The sequence below is a fragment of the Pempheris klunzingeri genome, chromosome 13 (assembly GCF_042242105.1).
Source record: "Pempheris klunzingeri isolate RE-2024b chromosome 13, fPemKlu1.hap1, whole genome shotgun sequence".
Taxonomy (NCBI): domain Eukaryota; kingdom Metazoa; phylum Chordata; class Actinopteri; order Acropomatiformes; family Pempheridae; genus Pempheris; species Pempheris klunzingeri.
The window spans coordinates 17,176,772-17,202,927 of record NC_092024.1 but is presented as its reverse complement, the minus strand read 5'-3'; the positions used below and the strand labels follow the sequence as shown (position 1 = coordinate 17,202,927).

General features: G+C 43.6%; 2 protein-coding genes across 3 annotated transcripts; both read right to left on the bottom strand.

The window, feature by feature from the left end:
• Positions 1 to 625: 625 nt before the first annotated feature.
• On the bottom strand, positions 626 to 21,250 carry LOC139211787 (guanine nucleotide-binding protein G(q) subunit alpha-like). 2 transcript variants are annotated; one of them, XM_070842177.1, is made up of 7 exons: positions 20,131 to 21,250; positions 9,614 to 9,798; positions 6,967 to 7,121; positions 5,671 to 5,799; positions 2,049 to 2,178; positions 1,661 to 1,814; positions 626 to 961 (listed from the first exon to the last, which is right to left on the bottom strand). In XM_070842177.1, exons 1-7 carry the CDS (start codon positions 20,264 to 20,266, stop codon positions 771 to 773), a joined length of 1,080 nt encoding a protein of 359 aa, XP_070698278.1. In that variant the 5' UTR covers positions 20,267 to 21,250; the 3' UTR covers positions 626 to 770. The 2 variants fall into 2 exon arrangements, with proteins under 2 accessions (XP_070698278.1, XP_070698277.1); XM_070842176.1 differs by lacking the exon at positions 5,671 to 5,799 and adding an exon at positions 4,642 to 4,770.
• Positions 21,251 to 22,078: 828 nt separating this feature from the next.
• LOC139212351 (uncharacterized) lies at positions 22,079 to 25,012 on the bottom strand. The gene is made up of 4 exons (XM_070842887.1): positions 24,753 to 25,012; positions 23,378 to 23,926; positions 23,128 to 23,288; positions 22,079 to 22,955 (listed from the first exon to the last, which is right to left on the bottom strand). The coding sequence occupies exons 1-4, from the start codon at positions 24,915 to 24,917 to the stop codon at positions 22,523 to 22,525; spliced, it is 1,308 nt and encodes a 435-aa protein (XP_070698988.1). The 5' UTR covers positions 24,918 to 25,012; the 3' UTR covers positions 22,079 to 22,522.
• Between the last annotated feature and the right edge of the window lie 1,144 nt (positions 25,013 to 26,156).

The following is a 26,156-nucleotide window of genomic DNA, read 5'->3' as shown; positions in this document are numbered from 1 at the left end:
TTCATAGATGCGAGGTGGAAACAGAATCCTCAGCCCCGTCCCCTTGTGTCCGGTGTGCAATCTCGCTTCCTGTCCGGGTCACGCTGTCCCTAGAGGAATTACGCCGCTCGCTGGTCCTTGGATGGTTTCAGGAGATAATGTTCACTTCCACCCACACCGACCGGAGCTCAGAAAAGGACACGACGGAGGATCTGATCTCACACCATTGAGGGTCAGCTCCAGAGGGCCCAAGGGGTTTGATGCCGCTATTCACCAAATCACAGCTCCTCGCTAGTCAATGCTGCCCCACATACACACACGCACATACCCACACTCACACACAAACACCAATGTCCCCTTCAGTCACTGTACAGCCCGTGTGAAAGGTTTGTGTGCCACATGAAATGTGCCAGAGCCAGCAGCTGAGGCCAAAACTGACCCACGGAGCAGCTTTGGGAGGAGCGAGGACTCTGACACAACAAGCTGCCGAGCGAAGGAGGAAGAGGGCGAGCTTTGGTGAAAGAGGAGAGGCGGCGTTTGCAGGTGGGAGAATTAGTGAATGTGTTGTACTGGGAAAAAGGACTGGTTCTGTTGGTATAGGCCTGTGTGTGTGTGTGTGTGTGTTGTGTGTGTGTGAGAGTGTATGTGTGTGTGTGTGTGTGTGCGTGCGTGTGTGTGTGCGAGTGTGAGCCAACAAGATGTGCTGTGTAATGCATGTGGAGTTGGGCGCACACTCCCAAAGAGGTGTGCATTTGTGCAATGGGGAGGAGATGTGCGACGTACGTGAGCCCTCACACCAGATTGTACTCTTTCAGATTGAGCTGTAGGATGGTGTCTTTGACAGCTGCAAACACAAAGCGGATGTTCTCAGTGTCCGTGGCACAAGTGAAGTGAGAGTAGATGATCTTGTCGCTGTCTGGGTTTAAGTCCACAAACATCTTGAGGATGAACTCCCGCGCTGCCTGTGCATCTCTCTGGGGACCTGAGATAGAAAGACAGACGATGATTTATTTCCCACCATAAAATCTGTCATTTAAAGCAGTAGGCCGTTAAGGGAAACCTCTAAAACCCACTAATTAACACATTATGTCACATTTGTTTAATTCATACTAAAAGAGAAATGCACGAATAACATATGGTTTTAGGGGGGAGTTACAGCAGCTTCCCTCAGTCTTGTATTCATAGTTAGGTTTGGAGGTTTTCTACCATTATACTTATATATTTCATAGAAATACTGCATGCAGCCAGGATGGCTAAAATTAGTTCCAACATGTTATGAACCAAAACCACAAACAAAAGTATTTTATGGATTAAACTAACAAGACACAACTTTAAAAAGGTGCAGGTAGGGTGATTTTAAGAAAGTGGTTTAAACTCTTGAAAAAAAGCAATTAAGTGTATTTCCCAAATGTTGAATTACTCCGTTAAAATGCGTCACATCACTGTGCCCATATTGCACTGAATATTACACACCCTTTGTTATACTAGGACAAATAAATCGACAGACATAGACGATAGATCATTGACAGAGGTCGGTTAAAAGTGGCAACGTCAGTTTTACTTTTCTTGCAAAAGCAATGATCTTCTGCAGTTTCAGACTAGTGTTTTAACACATTCACATAAACTACATTAACATGGGTGAGATTAGACACACAACACACCAACATATGGATGATCTCACCATCAAACTCAGGGAAATAGTCCACAAGGTGCGAGTAGGAGATCTTCTCCTCTAGCAGGTCCTTCTTGTTGAGGAAGAGGATGACGGAGGAGTTTTGAAACCAGGGGTAGGTAATGATGGTCCTGAATAGCGCTTTACTCTCCTCCATACGGTTCTGGTGCAGACAGCAGAGGGAAGGAAGTGTGAGAAGGGTCGTGTTGTCTAATTTCAATAGTTGATATGTGAAGAATCCAGGGCTGTATGCATTTCACTAAACATAAAGGCAGAGCTGTAATACTGCTTTTGTCTGTGTGGGAAGACGGCATTCAGAGTGTGTTTTTTAATGAATGGTCCAGGTGTTGCCGATTCAGTATAACAAAGTCAACAAGCTGCTTTTATGTCCACCTACCTCGTTGTCGGACTCCACCAGGACCTGGTCGTACTCGCTCAGCGCCACAAGGAACATGATGGAGGTGACGTTCTCAAAGCAGTGAATCCACTTCCTCCTCTCTGACCTCTGACCCCCGACATCCACCATCCTGACCGCAGGATGAAGGTAAAGAGGTGAAGCATGAAGCGAGGAAGCAAGAAGGTCAAACGCATATTAGCAAATATCTCTTGGTGGCCTACTTCACGTTCAGTGATCTATTTCAAGATCGGTGTCTAACAGTGTTTAACAGGACAAAAGTTCAAATTCTCAATATTCTCCATATCCTGGAATGCCTTTAAGGACAATACTTTGTTTTTTTTGTTGTTTTTTTTAAAAGGAGGTTTTGAATCCATCAAGCTGCATTTTAAGGTGGCACCAAGTCTTGAACTTTGTTTATTCAACTACATTACAAATATACTGAACTGGGGCTTGCTGTGTACAAAATATATATGTTTTAGAGGAAAACAGTTAGAGGAAAAAAAGTTCCTCTAACTGTTTCGGTGAAGATTTGTCCTAAAGACTTCTTCTCATGCATGCCTTCCTTAAACATTTTCAGCACATGACCCAAATAAAGATATAGTCTCATCTTAGGACCCATGAAAGAGCATTTTACTATCATTTGAGGAGACATCAGAAGGTCTATCATTTATTTTGGGTCCTGGTCATTTGTTAAAAAAAAAATAAATAAATAGACAAACTATTCTGCTGTCCTATTAATTGTGTGAGAAAACAAATTATCAACACCTGATGGATTGAACACCTTAGGAAGAGGATTAATTAAATCCACGACGTCTTAGACACAAGTTTTAAACTAAACAAACAAATAAACCAGAAACAAAAGTGCATTGTGAATAAGCTTTTGTCCTTGTGAGTCATGCATGCCACCACAAATATGAAAGCTTCCCATTAAAGAGAGATCAGTTTTAATGAATGCCACTCAGTTTAGGAAACTGCTATTTTCACTGTTTGTCAAAAGTCCAATTACAATTTCTGCACTGAAGCAGCTCTACTACAAGAAATTGGTGCTCTCCCATCTCAGTATATGTATAAAGACAATCAAGTTTATAATGAAGGTAAAAGCTGTGGTACACAGGTAGCTGTTTTTCATCCAGACTGTCTCAGTAGGAAATTCATATTCTTGAAGGAAATATTTCACTGGGACTCTTAAACTGAGTGGCATTCATCTGGTCAGTCTGTGTTTCTTCTTTATGTGATACGGTGACACAAAGTGGAGGGTCGTAATGGAATAATTTCTCTACTAGGCAGCTCTGTCATTCTTCCATGGTGTGTGTGTGTGTGTGTGATAAAACAGCACAAAAAACGTGAAGTTTGGAAACGCACGTGGAGAAGACAAATGGGGAAACAGGAGGAACATAAAATGAAGGACAAGAGAAGAAATGGGGAGGGGAGGGGTGGGCAGGATCAAAACACTGGACAGAGAGGACAGGAGGCAGACTTGAAATGTTGATGAAAGATTCAGGGGGCACCTCTGATGGTGGAGTCCTTTTCATGGTAGAAAGCCGTCTCCTATATAACCTAGTGAGAAGCTACAAGCTGAGAAAAATGCATCTCAAGAAGTGCGATATAAATAAAATATATTCTTTAAAGGTGAACTAAGACAACCAACCAAGCAGAAATTGGCATGAAAACTGTGATTGCAGCAGATGGGCCTGCAGGCAGACAGGCTGGCATTGGCTGAAGCCATTCATGAACAGCGACCCTGGCTGAAATACTGACTGATGGCTGTGTGGATCCTCAAACGGTTTCAGCTTTCCTGAGCTTCTCCTTGACAAGGTCACCCTAAACTCATCAGGGAGTTTAGGTCCCAGTTTCATTAAGCCTTCATTTGTGACAACTGATTCAGTAAAATCTTTCCCTTTGAGGATGTCAAGCCATTACATAAATGGCATCAGTGCAATTTAATGCCTAGCTTTGTAGTTTGAAGCACCTCTGGACGCACAGGTGCAAGCCTCCAGACCAGGTGCAAGATGGTCTCTGAGAGAGCTGCACAAATCTAGTAGAATTCACAATGTAAGGCTGCCCCCTGGTGGTGGCCCAGTCCACTGTGGTCCACAGAGACCCAGGGCCAATATAGGCCCTGCAGGACCTGCTGCCCAAAATAACATTCCTCCTCCGCGGAGAGGACGACCTCGTTTCTTCTGCCAGCCGGAGAGGAAAGGAGGAGGAAGAGAGGAGGTGACCCATTTACAGAGACCGGGCACCAGAATGTAGGACTTTGTGTTCATCAGGGGGTTGTGTTATGTGTGGTACGATTGCTGTTGGTGGCACGAGGTAAAAGAAAGTGTAAGACTATAAGGGGACTATAAAATGGTAATGACTTTAATTTCTATGATTGGAGGGAAGAGGAGTAAGAATCAGACACAGACACTCAAGTTAAATGCATAAATTAAAAGTCGTTGGTTACAAGTCATTTTCATTAATAGGGGAGTTGGGGGAGATAGACATGGTTGATTTAGGAGTTTGGAGAAAAACACATCACATATATGGCGTATGGGTTAATGATGTCACAACATAAAAAGGAGCGACTGAGCCAAAACAGGTATCTTTCTACCTGAAAATGATGCTTTGCAAGTCGAATGGGTACTCTATGATTCCTGTAGTGGGGATGCGCACCCTGAGCACATCCTGCTGAGTGGGAAGATAGTTGGAATCTGCAATACGATCCAGATCGGAAAGATAACTACAGGCAGGCCAGTCGGGGGAAAAAGGAGAGATAGAGAAAAAAAAAGACAGAAAAACAGTTATATAAAGCGTGACAGGCAATTACCGCAACCCCCCTGCCATTCCAGGAAGTGTGGATCAGTCCTGTTGAGGAAGCTTCACAGAAAAAGGCCTCATCTCCGAGACAAAAGGGTGTTCGTTAGTGTCACTGCTCCACCAACACGCTCCATCCATGAACCAACGTAGGACCTTTGAGATTAGCTGTTTAACTTTGAGTTTACTCGATTCTTTTTAATAGACGATAAATTGCAGTAGTCAAGTGGTTTGTGGATCATGTTGTGGGGGCATCAGTGACAGTAGCAGCAGTGGTGACTTCAGCAGTGGAGAGAGCAGCACCTGGATTGGATAAAGACGGTTCGAACAAGCGTGACATCGAGGATAGCAGGAAGCATATTCCTTAATTTTCTAAAAAATTTGTACAAATGTAAATGGACTCTTAATTCTTCTGTATTTTACACTGTGCCAAATTGCCTCATTGATTTTATGACAACTTCCTGGAAAATCTTTCATGTCACTGTCTGATCCCTCTTCATCTGGGGTTTGGTGGCTGCTCCCCACAAGCTTCAGTGCAGCATGTCTGTTTTTATCCTGGAGCCAGAACCTCAGCACAGTTCTGAACACAAACCACTGATATCTAATCAGGTTAACCAAAGGCCCCCTCAGGCTCACTTGATCTACACACAACATAATCTTTATTTTGCTCTGCTGGACAGCTGCTTCTTTCCAGACAAAGTGTTAGAATTTACAAAAAAGTTAAGCCCCCTCTTAACTAATGTGTAAATATCCTGACAGTCATCAGTGGTTTCTGTCCGTCAGTCCTCCTAGTGCTGCTGCGGTCCTGGTGCCATGGGGGAGGTACCTGAAGATGACGTTCTCCAGGTCAAACGGGTACTCTATTATACCCGTGGTGGGAACGCGGACCCTCAGCACATCCTGCTGGGTGGGAACGTATCCCTCCGCAGTCACACGGTCTATATCGCTAAGGTAGCTGGAGATATACATTACAGCAGCGTGGAAGAGACATATTCAATGGGTTTCTTTTCTTTCTCACTCACTCACACACAAGCAAGGACAAATACATAGCTTACATGTGAACAATAACACATGCACGACCACCATAGCAAACATACCTGCACGCATGCTGACTTGAAACAGCATTAAACTGTAGTACAGCAAGTCCACAACCAGGGGGCACTAGAAAGTGAGTCAAGCGCCTTTGGCTATTTAGCCTGGGGTCACTTATTATTACAATGTGAGTGTGGCACACACACTGCCACAGAACAGGAGGCTGACACATATGGCTACAAACAACATAGTGGCCATTTTTCCTAATCTCTTACCACTGAAATTCAGACATAAAACACGAATCTCAACTTTACAGTGAAATCAGTAGTTTTTAGCTAATCTGTTAATATAGAATAGAAACTGCATGCAGGTACAGACATCGAACCTTAACTGTAACATTATTAGATTATTATCTATTTACTACTGAAGTATGCTCAGAAATGAGAGCATGCAGCTTCTACACCAGGTCACAGTTCTGCTCTGTATTAGTGGGTTGAGACGTGTTGAACTTGTCCACCCAGTCCCCTCAGTTGTGGGAAACCCCAACAATTGAAAGCCAAATAGTGGCTCTTGTACCTATTACTTATAGACTGTGCATGTGAGTTTGTTCAATTGTGAAATTAGCTGGTGAATTTTTTAATTTGTCAGCGAATACCACATGTGCACAAATGGCTAAGGTGCTGCCCTTCCCAGCACACATTACCAAAGCCCACAAGGTAATTACACACATAACATATGAACGCAACCTGTCAGCAACCGCACATCCAAGTAATCCAGCCGTAGATCTCAGGAGACAACTCTGTCTCCCTACTAGACAGGAGATTAAAGGGTCAGGATCCCAAACACATCATTACATATTCAGTTCCCTAAAAACACTAATGTCTCCAAAAAAAGATCCAATAAGAAAATAACACAGGATTGTTAGGAGTCAATAGTTATATTAACACTGATTAAAACTGTATCAGTTCCCAAACACACACTCACATTGCATCATAGGCAGTCACACAGACAGCACTCTTAAATCCTAGACAGACATTATACCTGATGTCTACAGCCAGAGACAAAAACAGAGAGGGAGAGACAGACGTACTATTTAGTGGAGTCAGAGAGCTGGTACTCTCTGCGGCGGTCGTAGGCCTCCTGGATCCCTGGGTCGGCCCACAGGCTTTTGATAGCTGCAATGTAGGGATGGTCAAAGCCGTTGATCTTCTCAATGTCCACCTCCTTCACGAGCATGGCGTTAGACTGGAGAGACACAGGCGACGGGGGAAAAGGTGAGACACAGAGCGGAGAAAAATCGATATGTAGAATAATGAACGGGGAAGAGCAGTGAGAGAGACGATAAGGCAAGTAGAAATAAACTGAAGTTATTTCCTGAATTTCAGCTGAAGATATTTGAGATTTCTGTAGGTAACTTCGTTCACTGTCTGTTTGGACCTGGTGGCTGATCCTTACCACCCACATATCCTACTTATTCCAAAGATAATGTTTCTACTAGACAAATCAAATGCATGACCTCTTGATTTCTTTTTCTAGGAAAGACCTACAACAAACTGTTGTAGTCTAACTGAAAAAACAATAGATCCATCCAGAGGGGCTCGTCGGCATGTGATTTCCCACATACATTTCCTTAGATTTTAATGTGAGCCATTTACATCCTCCCCAACTATTTGAGCTTTTCATAGCAGTAACTTGTCAATAGATGTGTAGGATAAATTAGACTCTTAACTTTATAGTGGCCTTTCAGAATGGTCTTTATAGCGCTCACTAAAATATTACCTTGACATCTGCCTTTATGGGACCACTGTGCTGTATCTTATTTCTGGTTTTAATATGTACGTTATTTTGATATTGTGCTGGTGTCTATTCTGACTACACAATTGAACATGACAATTATTCAAGTTTACAGCTGGCCCTCTGTCTTCCCTGCTGCCCCATTGTGTGAAACATTAAAGTTGTTTTTTTTTTGTTTTTTTTTTACAGTTACCTTGTTGTGTGAAATGGTTTGTTAAATACATTTTTCAGGTTCGTCATAGGACCAACTCTGCTTTGGGTGCTCGCGGAGGAGAAGGAAAGGAAATGGCTGCTCTCATTGAGCTTTTGTTGGAAAATAGTTGTTCACTAGAAAAGTTTGCCTTCTGAAATGTAACCAAGATGCAGAGTAACATATAAGACAAACCAAAATAATTGATGCCCACCATAGCCACCTTTGTTATCCACTCCAGACCATCTGATGGATTTTGAACTGTGTGAGTAAGATATAGATGTATCTTTACATAAAATATTTGTGTCAGTACATCCTGTTAAGTCACAATATTTGCACAACTATGTTGTTAATTCATAATTTTGACCAGTAATTCTAAGTATTAGTCCTTGTGAAGATGTGTACTGGAGGGCTCTGAGGACTCGAATTGAGCACCACTGTTGCATATAATGATAAATAATATAGTTGTATTGTAGCCACACCTAGGGCTGTCGCAGTGATTTACAGTTGCTCAATAGTGCAGTAACACTGGTTTCAGATCCTTTTTTTTGTAAATTACTTAATTTATCCTGATTTTAGTGGATATAAAAAAGCTTTAATTGTTAGCTGTTATTAGGAGTTGCTAAGGGTTATGACTCCATCAAGATGATAACACGGAGGCTCCAGAGCAGCTGATCATGGCTGCAGAGACACACCTGAGCAATGAGCAGGTGTATACACAGAGTAACCGCTGAAATAACGAGCAGGTGAGCACGGCTGCAGAGACAATTACACTCAGAGCCTTCCACTAAAAGGGAACTCCATAAAATAGCTGCCATATTGTTGCTTTTAAAATGACAGGCCTACACCGGCATTTTCTTGTTGTAAGTAGGAGCTGCCCAGCTCTTCTCCACGTGTTTTATGATCACTAATATCTGCTTGAAGTCCTGCTGCACGTCCCTGCCGGCTACAGCCAAACACCAGCAGGGGCTGGTCAGGGCGCACATCAGTAGCACCAGTCACATACAGTGGTGGCAGCATGGCATCCACTGCAGTTAGCATATCAATAGCACAGTATTGCAATATTACTGTTATAGTAGCAGCCCTACCCTCATCCTCAATAACCAGTGTCTGAAATTAACCTTTAACTCACAGGCTTTGGACACTGGTGGAATTTTTTTCACCCACCAGTGTCCAAAGCCGGTGAGTTAAAAGCATTTGTCAAAATCATGAATTGTCAAGGGATAGTTAAGTGGATTAGCTGATGTCCCGTATGATAAACTGTGCTGTGAAAGAAGCGCATTGGACAGCCAGTTTGAAAACATTCTTTAGACATGGGTAAAAACATATATGGTAGTGTGTGTATCAATCTCGGACACCCATAAATGAAACCAAAATGCAGTAGGGACTCAGCATAATTTTTTTTATCACAAGTCTGTTTTGGCACAAACATGTGGCAGCTAGTCTTCCGAGATTTCCTCATGAAACACATTGGGTGCTCGGCGGGTGTTCATTTCTGATCCTACCAGTATCTAGTTTGTTTTCTGTCATTTGATTGTATTGAAAACATGTACATGTGCAAATAGTTTGGCTGTGGTTTGTGTCCCGAGGTTGTTTTACAATATTGCCTATTCTAGATTGTGCATATAGCTTACGGTTATCACAAAGCCCATCCCAAAAGATACCAATTTCAGTAATCACACATTAGAAATCAAAAGGCAACTCTGGGAGGGGAAGAATATTTCCTGTTCCTTGTGTGCAGGTCACTGCTTACCCGATTCTGTTCAAATTTGTAGGGGATCTTAAGGGTCTCAGTGGCGCGGATCATGGCCTGCATGGAGGTGAAGATGTTTTGGTAAACAAGCCGGATGAAGCCTCTCTTATCTTCGTCTGAGTACCCGGCTCCATGAATGATCCTCATCTGCTTGATAAAGGTGCTCTTGCCACTTTCTCCCGTACCTGAGCAGGACACAGAGGCATGGCGTTAGAGACAAAGTTACGTTATGAGGCGGCGTGGCAAAGCAACAGAAGGCCTGGCCTGTGATCACATCCAGAATACAAACTGTGTCAGACAAAGACACCAAGGAATAGGAGACAAGGGGGGTAATGTGTCACTTCAAACCACTCTGGTCAGACGCACCGTTTTGTTTCTGACAGTTTTTAGCCTAATACAGTCTACACACAGAACAACAACATTACATTTATTGGGCAAGGATACCAAGAGAAAGGTGTGGTAAAGAGACTTTCTGTCACACAGGATGAAACTTCTGCATTCTTCATAAATCTACAGTATCATGTCCATGGTCACTTTCCAAGTCAGTCATTTATCAATGCAGCAAAAATAACTCAAACAAAGAACCTATTCAAATCAATATTTGGTACTGAAATAAGTAAAATCAAGTTAATGGGTACTGTAGACCCTTATGTCATTTTCAGCTAGCAGTGCTGCAGCTTTAAGTTCTTGCATTAACGCTTTATAGCATCTGAGAGAGATGAAAGGGCAACGACTACAGAGAATTTTCTACAGCTCTTTTATTTTACTTTGGCTACTTTTTGAATATTCCTTGTACAATACATATATATATATAAAATTTTACAAAGCATCAAAAGTAGTAGTTAGATCCCACTGTTCAGACACAAGGGTTTGATGATATCCTGTTACAGACTGTGAGATGACAGAAACTGGCAGTGATTTGTCCCCTTAATGTCTCTGGATACGTTTTCTGGAGACTATTTTTATATGACTTTAGAACAATATGATAAAGCACAATGACTTTTTAGGTAATTTGCCAAAAACAGGCATTCTGTTTTGGTTACTTAATACTTCCAATTGATTTTCTATAACAGTTACTACATTACAATTAAAAATTACCTATACTGTGGTAAGGATTTTATTCATGTTGCCCACTCGTATCTAACGGAAGTCGCCATTTCCTCCAATTAGTGGATGACTCATTTTGAAATCAGGCTCCTCATTTGTGCCGCGATGATGACAACAAGCCAACTCTGTGACCCGAGACAGATGCTCCATGAAAAGGAAAAATGGCCGAAAACTTTGATGCCAGTTGAGGAGATCCAAGAACATGCAGCAGACTGTTTGCGTATCTGATGTTTAATTAGTATTCATTCATCAAATCAGCACAACCTGGTACAAAGTAATCTGAAAACTCGATTAACGTGGGATGCCCATCTGAGTCAGTTTTACGCGTTATGAAATCCTTCGACTGAAATTCCAAGTTGATTAATTAAACTGGTTACGGATGCTAATATGTCAAAGCTTCTTTGTCCGACATCAGGATGTTATCACACAGTTTGGAAAGTGTACAAATCAAAACCATTTCCAGGAAGAGGAGGAGAGATGAGTGGTGGGGGGAGGGGGGGGGGTGCAAGCTAATTTAATGAAGATGATTAAGACAACTTGCCCTACATTCAGGATCTAACGCTAAACTGCCTCTGCCAAAAGGTGACAGCAGGGGTCGTTGTCAAAAGCCTGCATTCCTCCAGTGATCCTCCTCTGCCCTCCTGAGTCCATATCTGGCTGTAAGATCATCGCAAAATTTCAAGTGGTGTCGGGTTTCCACATTTACACATATGGTAAGGAGCCCAAGAAAAGGCTTTGGATCATAAGCACACACTTATAAACCTTTATTCTGCTTCTATCCACCAAATCCTCCTTGATTTCAGTGGGGGAAAAAAACTCACAATCTAAAATAGGAGTAAAATACACGTTTTTAAGCTGTTTAAGACCTACAGTGATGGCCAAATAAACCCCCACTTGCTCGGGGGTCTGTTGGGCCTAACCCACATTTCACACTAGCCTACAATGTTCTACATGCCCAGAAACACCACCCTCAGGCCACAAATAAATAAATAAATAAATAAATAAAGCTGATGGCATTTCAGTCCTCAGTGAAATCAAAAGGGATCCAGCACATCCATAATATCTGCAAAACTGAAAGGGAAAGACGAGGAGGAAAAAAAAAAAAAAAAAAAGACACACACACACATACACTCTCACCACCACCTACATTCAAGGTTTTTGAAGAGCAGCCATATTTCCGTTACCATAGCAACCCCTCCTCTGTCTCCCTCTCCTTTTCGTTCCTGTGTTTTTTTTCTCCTCTTCTTCTTTTTTTTTTTTTTTTAACCCCTCCCATCCGCCCCTTCTCTCTCCTCTCTTTCGTAGCAGACAGTAAATATAACTGTGAGCCCCTCAGGCTTGCTCTGTGCTCTTCATCTTTTGGCGCACCACAGAGAAGAAGGGCCTTGGCTCCACAGAGTCTTTGAGGGGAGAAAAAAAAAAGAAAAAAAAGCTGGTCTGAGGTCAGTACCAGGGGGTTCCTAATAGGATAGACTGTAAAATTGCTGGGAGAGATAGAAGGAAGAAACGCCTTAACCTCAGATACAAAATGTGGGTTTCAACATTGTGTCCATAAGGGGAAAATGACCCTCCTCCATCTTCTCTTCCACCAGAATGTCCAATTTTGGAGAACAGACACTAGAAAGACTCTCTGATTCAGTAAGGAGGCTCTATCTTTATGGTTTCTTGCAGATTAATCAAGGCATTGCAGTGGGTGCTACAGACTGGTGCCTACGAGGTAGTTGGCCTAATAAAAACTATGATTGTCTAGCTAACAAAAGGAGTCAAGTACAAAGAGTGTATTCTTTGTATTGGGCTGCAGCGGTAGTGTCCTAGTAGTGACTGCAGACTGCTTCAGCAAAGGAGCAAGAGGATCACTCTCTAGCTTGATGTCTGATTTATTTCTCGTGACCCCGTCACAAGATCTCCCTCTGCTGTGTTCTCATAACTGTCGTGTCCTTCTTTCACCAGACAACACACTACGAGCCTCTGTCTTCCCTTTTTCCTCCCCAGATTGTACCAGCACCAGCCACAACCATTTGCATGCCCTCACCAGCTCTCCCCCACAAATACACCCCCTCTCCCCTCCCCTCCCCTCCTCCCCTTCGTCACAACCCCTCCTAACCTGCCTTAGGCTAGAAATATGCCTTTCCATTCTCATCCCTCTCTGTCAAGAATTTTGGATATTCATAACTAGAATCCATCCATTCTTTTTTGGTAATGACCTAGAAAAAGGAGGTCACCTTTTAATAGCTCACACACTACTTGGGCTTGATAACGCTTTCTGTTCCAGGTAGCTACGAGTGTGAGGGAGAGAGAGGAAAAAAAAAAAAAAAAAGACAGAGAGCTCAGATTATGCCCCAATGCAACAGTGCAAGGTACACTACACAGCCCACACACCAACACTGGTCTTTTGTGGAGCTGATGTATTTCTTGGAACAGCGCTAGAAGTCTCAATCAGGGGTAACCTGACAACAATGAGCGTAAAATTAAAACCTGCTCTGAATAGCCAAATTAAGAAGAACTGGTGAAATGAAAACCATATGTAAATAGCAACAGCGATCAATCATGTAAAGATGCCAAACACTTCACCTGTATCCTCCGTTGCCAGGCTAGCTTTCATAAGCCTTTACATAACGCGACTGATGTCAGCTCGTGACACAACACCTGATGGACTTGACGCGCCGCTGTCTTAGTGCAGCAGTTTTGGTTCAGCCCAGGTTGTCGCACTGCCAGTCTATCTGGTCATGTCTCTGTGTGAGTGTCTGTGTGTGTGTGTGTGTGTGTGTGTGTGTGTGTGTGTGTGTGTGTGTGTGTGTGCAGGGCCTGCTTTGTTTACACGGTGTGCTCATATCCCGTAATTCTTCCATCGTACTCCACATGCAGGCACGGGTGGCCACTAAAGGCCTCGTGCACAAACACGGCCTGCTAACCCTGACTTCCCTCTGCAATGCCTGTTGCAGCTTTCCATGAACGAGAGATTATCAGCTGCTTGGCAAACCTGCATGCAAATACACACAAATATAATGGTCCATCGGTATGAACAGTGTTGGCTTATTTGAGTTTATGAACTGTCCTCTTAGGCAGCGTATGGAGATTCAATCTCAGCAGAGAGAAGAAATTTGCATAAACTCAGCCGAGGTAAAAGTATTAACAAAATCTCAACATTGGCATTTGCAAGGTGTTAGCCTTTTTTTCAGCACCCTGGAAAGATACTGTATGAATCAGGCAGTCACAAGGCTGACCAAAATGTAGTGCGGGTCTCAATCTTTCACTAAATTCATCTTGGAATGTGGCCTCTTTCAGGCGTACAAAGGAAAGGGATTGAGCCAAGGCAGCCTGGAGCTACACGACACACACACCAGCTGCCTAACCAACTGTGGACACACATGGATCCTGTGGTCAACCTCAAGGCATGTTGCCTGAAGGATGTTACCTTCACTGTGATGGCCCACTTTCTTTCCTTTTTTCCTGCAAAGGCCTGAGCAATGCAGACAGTACAGCAAACACACACACGCATGCATAAAGAGAGGAAAGAGGACCATGTCTTTCTCAGCTTGACTGCAGCTTTCCAACACGTGTTGCTTGCTGTCAGGATCTGGGCACAACACTACCGCTTTGTGCTGCTGTCGCTGCATCTGCTGAGTGCTCCGTGTGCGTGGGTGTCAGAGATGTAAATTGAATATACATACTGAAGCGTGCACTGCACATTACACACACACACACATACACACACACACACACACACACCTTCATTTGACCACCTTAGGCGGCTTTGTCTGTTCACCAGTGAGTATGTGCCGAGTGCTGTTCTTGTCGAGTGGGTGTGGGTGAGCAAAAAAAAAAAAAAAAAAAATCGAAAATCAAATACTGGCTTTACAAAAGATTTGGAGCAACCAGCAGTATTTTAGTCTGCAATACACACACTGTGCTCGGCTGCTCGGAACTAAAAACAGCCAAATCCTAGATGTCGACATTTCTTAAGCCATGGCACTTATTTTCGGCAATCTCATCATGGAGATTCTATGAGATAACATCAGTGCGCGTCCACACATGAGCAGAACACATTTATCACACATCTCTGGTACATCAATTTAAATGTATCCACACTAGGTTTTCACAATTCACAGCCACATTGCAAGCCAAACATCCTCCCAAAAAACGACAAGTGCATGCAAGGTCTATCATTCCGAATCCAACTCTGAAAACTGAAAGACAAAGTGACAGAAGTTGAAGCGGTGCGATCATAGAGACGTGTGGGCTTTACTGTACACAGCAGCTGGTGGGAGTAAACAGGAATGAACATGCCACCCTGTCAGCAGCACACAGAGGGCTGAGGATACTGGCAGTGAACAGAGAGGCAGGCCGCGTCCCCGTCCTGTCTGGGGACCAGGGTAGCAGCAGTATGTGGGACAGTCACCATCTAGCCTCATTCACCCCCATATCTCCAGAGTACCAGCCATGACCCCATTTAAGAACGTGTGTGTATGTGTGTGTGTTCATCTGTGCACTGGTGAGCAATATGAGCAACCATGTAAGAGACACCATGTTGTAGAGAGAGACACAAAGAGTGTGTGCAAGGGTGGCTGAGCGGAGGTCGACTACCTGAACATTTACTGACAACTATCACATGAAGTGCAGTGCCGTGTTTCCAAGGCCTCACACATAATGCATGACTAACTGGTCATTTTTTTTTTAGGGGGGGGGGGGCAATCTCAAACCTGCTCATCACTACGAAACCAAAAGCAATCAGCACAAATGCATTTTCCAGTAAGCACACGGCATATCAGAAAAATAAACTCATTTTTAGTTTCTCCAGAGTTACACAAAATTATTTCAGGCCTGGGTGTTTAAGACACCAGCTGATCATGAACTGCAATGTCCTGGGTCTGACCAGGGACCTTTATTGCATCAATCTCTCCCTTATTTTTTTATTTCTCTGCTGTTAACTTTCTAATAAAGGCATGCAATGACCCAAAAAATGCAAAAACCAAAAATAAGGATAAACAGAAGACAAGGTAACCGGTGTAGTGCTGAATCTTCCTATTGCTAGAGGTATCTGAGGTATCTAAGCTTATTCATCAGCAGTAGTTGTATTATTGTGTCTGCATTCCTACAAATAATGCCATAAAATTAAGCAGTTTTACCAGACAGAACACATTACTTTCCTCAAATTCATGTTAGTTAATATAATGTATAATACAATCAACAGAGCAGAAGGATTTATAATTTTTTAAAAAGACATTCTGGCCTATTTTCCATAAAACTTAACTGAGAATTAACAAGACTTTGTGTATATATTGGATGATATTAGCTGGTTATGCATGTGTCAGTATTGGTGCATATGTCACCTGTTAAGTAAGAAGACATTGTAGTACAGAAATGCCAAATATGTCTGAGGTAATTTAGGAACATAATTTGTCCACCAGAGAGAAGTTTACAGTTTTCAACTGTAAAAATGTCCCACCCACTACATGCTTTGGTCACAATTCTTAAATAACCTTATTAAGAAATATTTATCAGAAAGGCTTATTTCATGTTTTTGTAGAATTAAAAAAATCTTTATCAGCCAATATATCGTTAATAGATTTCTAAATGTTAAATGTTCAAAAAGCCCATCTCACAATGGTTTCCATATTAAAAAGTGTCTGACCAGATCTGACCATGATAAAGAGGATTTCAGCATTAACGGACCATCCACATAACTCCACTTTCACTGGCATTAAAAGTACTGTACTCACACACGCACACACAGTCACACACAACCTCTGAGGAGTAGAGCTAGAAGATCCCTATTGCCATATATGATCAAAATAAGACGGCTTGGCAAGAGAAGGAAGGTCAGCAATAAACATCTGAGCCTAACCCCTGATCCTCTTCCTGGTTCAATCACACTGTTCCTCTAAAGAATGTCTTAACCTGGTAACAAGACGTACTGCAGAAACGTGGAGGGATCAACAAAAAGAATTCAATCAATGAGGACTTGGCAGACGACTGTACATTAAACCTTTTCCTGGGATGGTGTGCTACCGAGGCATCCGCAACATTTTGGCTGTGGAGCCAACGTATGCCCCAGTAAGACCCTTTTCTTAAATCCTGTGCTGGATAAATTCTTTGATGACCAAAAATGCCTTTCTGACGTCATTTTTGGGATTTCTTTACTAATCACCAGACATTCTGTTCCTCATACTTCACATGAAGCCCACAGATTTCATGAAACGCAAATGTCAACTGGTGCACTGACAGCTTGACTGGGAGCTTACGCTTTACCTTGGTCAGCACTTTGGGAAACCCTAAAGCGTTTGCCCTTCCATCTCACTTTACTGACCGTCCGCTCGCTCCAGCAGTTCATTTACCCGATGCAGCAAAGGCCACAGCTCCTGGCCCACTGTGTTTTGACCAAGTAGAGGCAAACCACTGGTCTGTGGAGCAGGAAGCTGGCGGTATGGCCTGATATGGCCCTCAGTGACAGGCAGCCAGACTGTGGGCACTGCTGCAGCTTTGGCAGAGTTGTTATTTTCTGACCAAGTGGCTAAAGCTTGAGGTTGTTACAGCTTTTACCTACAAAACTAACCCTAACATTCAACCTCACTGTGTTCCGAGTCTGGAAATTTCATGCCTGTGTCTGGCACACAAAGGAACCAAACCTCATAACTGTTTTGTCGAGACATAGCTATTTTGGCAGTGCACCCTAGCCATATAGTAAACCCTGCCAGGAAGAGAGAGACACACAGACGGAGGGTGGACCCGAATAAGTGCGAGACACACACTTTGGTGGGGAAATGCTACAAGCAGCAATGGCAGTAGCTCTTGCATCAATCGAGAGCTGAGACATGTTGCAGATTAATTTGATAATCCATCATCATTTAAGTCAAACACTTTTTGGTTCCAGCCTCTCAAATGTGAGAATGTGCTGTCTTTCTCTGGTTTACATTACTGTTAGCACATTCTTTGCATTTTGGACTTCTGGACAGCCAAAACAAGCAATTTTAAGACATCACCTTGGGCTTTAGTAAATGTAATTTTCAAGAATTTTCCATTTCTAATATAATGCAACTAAGGATTATTTTAACTATCAATTAATCTGCCAATTATTTTTCTGATCTATCCTTTAATCTGTAAAATTCAATTAAAATGATATGAAACTGGAGAACCTAGAACTACAGTCTAATAGCTTTTTTGCTTAATAAATGACAAATGATTACTTAGATTATCAAAGCTGTTGCAGAATAATCTTAATTCGATCAACTAATGGATTCAACTCCACCCTACATCAATCATCCTATAATAAATCCAGACTCACAACAACAGATGTGCTCTGAATAATAATGCCTTAAAAAGAAACCAGCATTGCATGCCTCCACACTAAAATATTTCAGGACTAAAGCAGCCTGCAGTAAAACATTATGTACAACTAAAACTGAAGGAGGAACAACAGATGGAGCTGTTGGTTACATTGGATTGAGCCTGGCTGAAATGGACAACCTGTACATGCACTGAACCGGAGAGTAGCTAATGACCGAACAACTCCCACAATATCATCGTGAGATGGACAAACATCCAGTACTCAATATCAGGAGGTCAATATCACTTTCAATTCCCTTTAAAATACACTTGATGGAACGTGGTGGTTGAGTGTTCAGACACAGAGGTTGTCCTCTTCCTCCAGTGAGGTGTGGAGAGGCAGGCAGCTCGCTGAGGGCCGCGGGCCTGAGAATAATGCCAGGGGATAATAGGAGTCAGTGACATCTCAAAGTCTGAGCAGCGGATGTGTTTAACCAAGCCTATTAAGACCTGCACTAATCCTGCCTTACACGTCCTTATCCAGGCGTCCACTGACAGCCTTAACTCACACAGGATAGGCCACTTGCAACATGACTGATCGCAGTTCTTGCTGCTTTCTGCCTTTCACACACTGACACTTTGATGCATGTTTTATAATGGGTGCTGTCAAAAGCAGGGGATGTACAGGAAATACTAGAAGACCAGCTGCAAAGGCTATGCTTGAGGCAGAGTGTAAACGATCACCTACGTTTCTAATTTATCCTGGAATTACTCGGTCAATCCAACCTTACAATGATCATCAGGCGAGAGAAACGGGATTGCAGCACACAAACAAAAGCATTTCAAAACTGCGACACAAAAACAAACACCCCTTTTTACCCGCTCACCTTGACCGCCAGGTAGAATAGAGTGCAATAGCGATTAAAATGTATGCACAGACTATAATACGTCCCATCAACGGTATGGCTCTAGTGTGGCCTACTTCTCCAAGCTGAGGTATTCAGCAGGGAAATGAAAGGAGACACACATGTCAAATAACCAGGCCTGCTTTAGGTGGGCGAGAAATGGGAGCAAACGTTTTGAAACTAAGGATGCAACCTAGATAATTCTAACTGTCCTAAAAATGGACACCTGTGTTTTTTTTTCCCCCCAAGGAGCGTTCACACTTATATGTTGTTATGAGTGGCTGGCATGTCACATCCTGCACATGCAGTCAAAAGTTAGTCTGTAGTATTGTGGAGATGCATGCACACACGCACACAAAGGAAAATGCATTTTCCTGAAAGCGACTCAAGTGCATTTGTGAAAAATACATAGCCTATTATTCGTTTTTGTGTCCACAGAACTATGAATCAATGCAGTGCAGAGCAACTTATTCAACAGCAGCTCCCACCTGCCCACACACCAGCTATAAAAATAGCTAACCTACTCAGCTAGACTACAGGATGAGGGGGCAAATCCCTCAGTACCCTTGTCCTCTGGAAGGGTGGATTTGTGACACCGTGTTGACACTAATAAATAAAAGAAATTGATAAATGAATGAATGGGCACAAAGCGAGGTCTAATTGATGTACCTGGAGCCTCATCCAGTTGTAAAGATGTTATGCAACCTGATGAGAGCAACAGTGGAAAGCAACCCAAAGCTGCTCCTTCTTCTATTATCTAGTGACCATCTTCACCTTTTAACCGCCACCAGCTAACAAACCACTGTGGCACTTTTGAAGCCGAACAATTGATTAGCCCGAGGGCTAGTCAATAATGTCAAACTGAACCACTGACAAGCATGTGGTAGCCTGTGAACGGTGACATCTTAGTAACTTCGATGCCAAACGGGCTGTTGTCTGCACACCAATGTAAATACATACACTAGAGAAAAAGAGACAGCATCGCTGGTTAGCCAGTTCTTGCAGATTTGCACCTGCACCAACCAGCAAGCTGATTTTACCTCAGCAGGCTATAAGAAAAGCCACGCATTTAGGATTTCATGCCACAGCGTTACTCATACTGAAACCAGGCGTCAAGCTAGCAACCTTAACTAGTAGCATATTTGCTAGCACAGCCAAGAAGGCCCAAGAAGGTTAGTTTTCCATTAGGCGACACAAGACATGGCAATAAAAAACGTATAAGAGAATAAGCACGCCACATACCGAGAAGAAGTAATTTCAGCTCTCTCCTGGAGTCTCGTTTGTCTCGGCGGAGTTGTTTGTCAATTTCTGCATTGATTCGTTTCGACTCCTTCGCCTCTTCGCTCAGGCAGCAAGCCATCATGGACTCCAGAGTCATCCCCTCTGGTTTAGGCAGCCCGGTTTAGACGGGACCCGGCAGCGATTGCCCACGGTTTCAGCTTATCCCGAATCCCCGGTAACTTACTCGCTTTGGGTTGCGGGCGAGGAGGTGGTCTGTCGGGCTGGACGGGCGGACGGATGGATGGACGGGACTGGGGGAGGGGAGACTAGCTAGGGGCCTCGCTGTCAAGTTGTCCCCCCGGCCGAGAACAACTGCGACTTCACCAGGGTGTTCTCGGCAAATCACGGGAGATTCAGACAGGGGGGGAGGGAACCAGGAGACGGTGGGGCCTCCCCGAGATGCTCTGCCTTAATACAGCTAATGTTAAAATTACCGCAACTGCCACAGATTAGCCTCTTTAACACCCGCGTTATACCATTAACCCCCTCCGGCGCTCTATCTTTTCGTCTGTCACTGGGGTCCAATTCTGTCTTCAAAATCCGCCAAAAGTGGTTGAAAACTGCACTGTCGCGACATCCAAAGCCGTAACAGTTGATATCTGTGCAGCCTCTCCAACGCTAGCGGGCTAGTTTAACGCTACGAAAAAAAAAGTAGTAGTCCTTGCTAGTAAGCTAACATCAGAGCGGTGACCGTTATTGCACTATCCGCAGCTATGCGTCCGTTTGCTAAGTAACTACATTAGCTAACAAAGGCTAAATCAAACGCAACGGCTACGGAAAGCTGCCTTGCTAGCCCGCTAGCTCCCCCAACAACGCCTCGGCTAATGTTGTGTCAACCAGCAGTGATTCAAACACCAAGTTGGTTGAAGGAATTTGTCCGCCTAGCTAGCGATAGCAGGGCAGCACCCCATCACATCCTGGCTCATTTGGACTGTTGAATATACCGAGCACAGCCTGTGAGAGGGGGTAAAGACACGAGCCGAGCCGAGCCGAACCGGCGGCTTTCTTTCTTTCTTTCTTTTTTTTCAAATCTTTTTTTTTTTTTTTGCCTGAAATGTATTCGCTGCGAACAGCTGGCTTTCGTCGCTGGAACAAGGTCGGCACACACACCAGCCTGATGCCAAGCAAAGAGGAGGAGATACTGTGGTGTTGAGTGACAGACGGAGGGTTGCATGAAACAGGTTTATGACAGACCAATTGAATGAACGAGGCGGGTCCTCTGGGTGGGATCTGACTGCGAGTGCACGAGTTAGGTCGGCGAGAGGATGCAAAACCCAATATGCATGAATGAGGAAGAGCTGTTTTTTTTTTTTCTTTCCAGTTTTTATACATCCATGGGCAATGCATGTGAGATTATTGCTAAATTAAGTCCACCGCCTTCTGCACGGCTGAAAAATCTGAGTGGTGCAACACGGTGCGTGATCATCAACACAGCAGGCATTTCGATAAGTACATAATCCCCATCGCTTCATCAATAACCTGCAGTATAATGCAAGCAGCATCAGGCAGGAGACATTATTAGTGACGACAGTGGGAGCAGTGTGCTGTGGTGGCAGTGACATCTCGTGGCCTTGGAGTAGAGTTGCATGTAACATCTGTTCATAGTGATCATTCAGTGAGAGGAGGAGGCTCTGAGAAATATGTGGGATCTGCATCTGCATCATCACTGATCTGTCTATCTGGTACTGTCTCCACTAGATTTTTACTTTCAACCCTCTATAACTAACTTTTTAATACTCAAAAACGAAGTGATGTGCAGAATTAGTTTGGCTGGTTACAAGCATACCATATACATAATAAGACAACATTGAAGATGAGATGAAACCATACATGAGAAAATTACTTGAACTAAAATCTTTATGCAGTGATGCATTACATAAAAAAAATGTACAAAACGAAATAAATTAGGACAATGTCGAGTCTACGGCCATGCCAGTAGCACCTTCTGAATGTGTTCACACAATAGAAAACAATTGTTTGATAGATGAAAATGGGAAATGGAAATGCTGGGATATTCTTACCTCTAGTGGGGCAAAATGTGAAGATTGCTCACATCGTGGCACCAAAGTAAAAACATGTTCGCTTCGAAATCAAAAGGCTTTTTTTCCTATGGATTTTAGGACATCTTAGACTTAGTTTGACAGGCTGAGGCCTACATTGTAAGATTTAGTTCATTTTTAATCAGTCTAAGCTTTACTTTGTCCATCTTTGGGTCACTATGCTTCGAGTTCATTGCACACATTGCGCACTTAAACATGCAGTTGATACAGTCCAACCTAGTGTGGCTAAAAATAAACAGTAATAATAAGTATAAATACATTTCAGTACCAGTCTTTATGTGTTGAAAGCTTTTTCAGTTATTCTGCTGTTGAAAATAGTCACAGAAGAGGTGTCGGACCTCCTCAGCATCACTTTGGTCCATACTGGTTGAGAGGAGCTGCTTGTGGCTGGGCTGAGGGCTCTCCGCCTCGGCCACCTCCATCTGCCACTCCGCCTTGAAGGCGTCCCCGTGAGACTCGCACATGTTGTGCAGAATGCAGCAGGCAAGAATCATGGTAGGCACCACGTCCAGTCCACAGTCGTTCCTCTTGCTCAGACACTGCCAGCGCGCCCTCAGCCTCAGCAGCGCCTCCTCGGACACACGCAGCGCTCTGGTGAGCCGCCGGTTAAAGAGCCGCTGTGGCTCTGTCAGCGCTGTGTGGCTCGCCCTCCGGCCCTTCTCCTCAGGATAGGCCTTCATTAGCCAGCTCTGCAGAGGGTAGCAGGTCTCCCCCAGCAGCATGTACCTAGACACAACAGATGGTTTACAGTGCACTCTGGAAGACTTGACATCCTAAATGGATTCAGCATTACAAACAAGGGCAGGTGTGTGGTTTTTACACTACAAAAGTAGGTATGCGTAAATACCTGAAAAATATGACAGTGACTCGGGTGTCATGCTTTTGGCTTTAACTTTACCTCAGTGGTTTTCCCATAAAGATAGGCGGCGCGGCAGGCGACAGTCCACCCTCTGCAGCTGTGGCCCACAGTGACGAGTTCTGCAAGATGTCAGCTGGGTCCGTCCCACCAGGGAAACTGGCACACACATCCCAGAATTGCCCCTGACCACTAACAGCCACCTGAAGCACCAAACAGAGAGAGGCGAGAGGTCAAAAGGTGATGCGGGACATCCAGCGAGCATGTATTTGCAGATGGGTGCCCTTCTTACCTGAGACAGCACTGAGAGCCAGCCGGCGGGGTTGGCATAGTCAGACGCGTTGTTTGATGGGGTGATGATAGCGGTGTGCAGTGTTGCTATGGTAGCGACGCAGTGAGGGAAGCCCCAGTGGGACAGGAAGAGCTGGGCTGCATCCTCCAGGTCCTGCTCAGTGGGGGGCCGCAAGTAGACGGAGCTGAGGAGCGCCACAATGGCGTGACACATGTCTCTGACACACCTGCACACGGTGGACTTCCCCACACCAAACAGGGTGCTGATGGTTCGGTACTCAATGTTGGATGCCAGACGCCACAAAGCCACTGCTACACGTTTCTCCACCGGCAGCGCCTGGCGGAAGCTGGTGTCCTGGCGAGCCAGACGGGGCCTCAGCTTGTCACAGAGGTAGAAGAACGTCTCCCGACTCATACGGAACTTATCCAGCCAATCAGACGGCTGGAATTCCGTCATCACCACCCGCTCCCACCAATCGGTGCTCGGAGTGGTTGTCCAGGGGCGAGTGCGGATGCGGACATTGGAGCGGATACCTCCTGCTATCATCATCTGGGGAGATGGAGATCAATAATAGAATTATTTCAAAATTAATAATAAGAAACAATAATAGAGATTAATAGAAAGAAATGATAATATAAAGATTTCCTGTTTTGTTTGGTTTCCTTAATTGCAGAAAGAAATATAACAACAAAGTCTACGTGATGAATTTTATTATACCTAATGCCAGATTTTATATCTGTTAATACATTACCAATAAAAAAAAATGTTCCTGCTCTAGTTGGTGAGAGTAAAAAAAATACATCCCTGTTATTGCTTATAGTGTAAAAAGAGAAGAGGCCACGTGTGTTTTATTTAGTCTGTATCTTTTTGGTAAGATTTGTGTTGCCTATCACTCGGCTTTACTTTATCTTTGTTGCTTGTATAACTAGAACTCTTCTGCTATTTTATGTGTAGGGTTGAAATAACTAAGCGATGAATCCATTTATCAACAGAAAATTAATCTCCAATAATTTTGATGGTCTAATAATCATTTCAGTCAAAGACAATCTCTAATTTCAGCTGATCACTTCGCAATATCCTCTGTTTTTAATTAATTACATTAATTACAAAGTCAAAACATTGGATGTTTTGACTTTGTAAGACAAAACAGCATATTTGAAGACATCACTCAGGGCTCTGGAAATTTAATATTTCTATTATTTCATGGTAGTTTAATGCACCAAACAATTGATCAGTTACTGGGAAAATAATCTGTTATTCCAAACCAAGAGCTTTGTTCAAATGACATACAAAATATACTGCAATATGGAGCATCGCTGGTGCAGTGTGGCACTAAGTGAAACGTGTAAATGAGACAGAGAGGAGGGGGACTGACCATGAGCATCCTCCTCTGTCTCTGGAAGAAATACTGCCGGTGCCGGATGCGCTTTTGGATCTCATTGCGCCTCTGAATGTTTGCGTTGTTCACGTCTCTCCTGCGCTTCAGCAGCATGTAAGTCATGAGGAACATGAAGGATCGCAGCTTCTCCTCATCCTCCATCGTGCCAAGTTCAACCGGGAGGCGGCGGGCGAGACATTCAGTAATGACGAAGAGGGTTACCTGTACAAAGCAGCTCAGGTGTTGTGGACGTAGACGGAAGCAGCTGCTGACATTTCAGTGTTCGCTGTTAGATACTGTACTTCCGCTTTTGCTCCCGTTTGTATCCGCATGTGCAACCAGCAGAGAGGTGCTGCCATCTAGTGGCACAAACTGAGACAAGGTTGTCGTACATAGGGCTACTTAAACTCATATGAAGATCTGAGATACACATGTAAAAGGAGGTTGGAGTCAAGGTCTCATATTCTGCTCATTTTATAGTTGGTGCTTGTGTTTGGAGGTCCTACTAGAGCAGGTTCGCTGTCTAAACGCTCCGTTTTAGAAGAACCGAAACAATCCTCTGCTTTGCCATCACGTCTTGGTGTTACAGGGAGCTGGACTTAGAGAGGAAAAAACATTAGAGGACGGTGAGATGGATTGAAGAGGTTTTCAGCTGGCGGGGACAGTCGGCCTGTTTAAGGTCTGGAGGTGGTCACATGATTAACAGATCCCCTTATGACATCATATGGGGGGGTCAAATCTGAACACACATTTACTACGAGATGGGGCAGGAGAAAAAGAAAGAGCACATTCTTTTCTCATAGCAATCTCTAGACACACCTGGGACACATATTTATCTTGAAAAGACATTAAAAATTGCATTTTGCATAAAACGAGCTTTAAGACTGATGATCTGCAGTCAAAAGATCTCTGGATGCCTTTCAGTGATTACATTTCCCTTTATAGTATATATAGGATGTATATTAGCTAAGACTTGCTTCACACTGAAATGCTTTTTAACCTAGTTTAAGCCAGCTTTTGCCTGGACAGCTCAGCATCGTATGTACACTTCACGAACAGTTTTCATCAATATGATGGTTTCATGTTTTAATTCTCTCATGTGATATACATTTGTTCTTCAGTTCTTTGCCCTTTTTAGGCTCTCTAAAATCTTGGTTAATCTGAAAAGTATTTTTCTTCTTCATTGGGGCGCTCAGTCTCTTTTAGCTTCACCAAGCTCGCAATCTTCTCTTCCTTTCTAGGCTATTGCAGGGGAAGAATTTATTTCCTCCTCGGTCTTCGGACGTTATCTGAGGGCTCGTTCATGCGTCAGTGAGTCCAGGGTAAAGGGGAGAAAATTAAAAGATCTTTTATTCTTTCTTATCGGCACCTTCAACTCTGTCTGTAGACTCTCTAAACAGC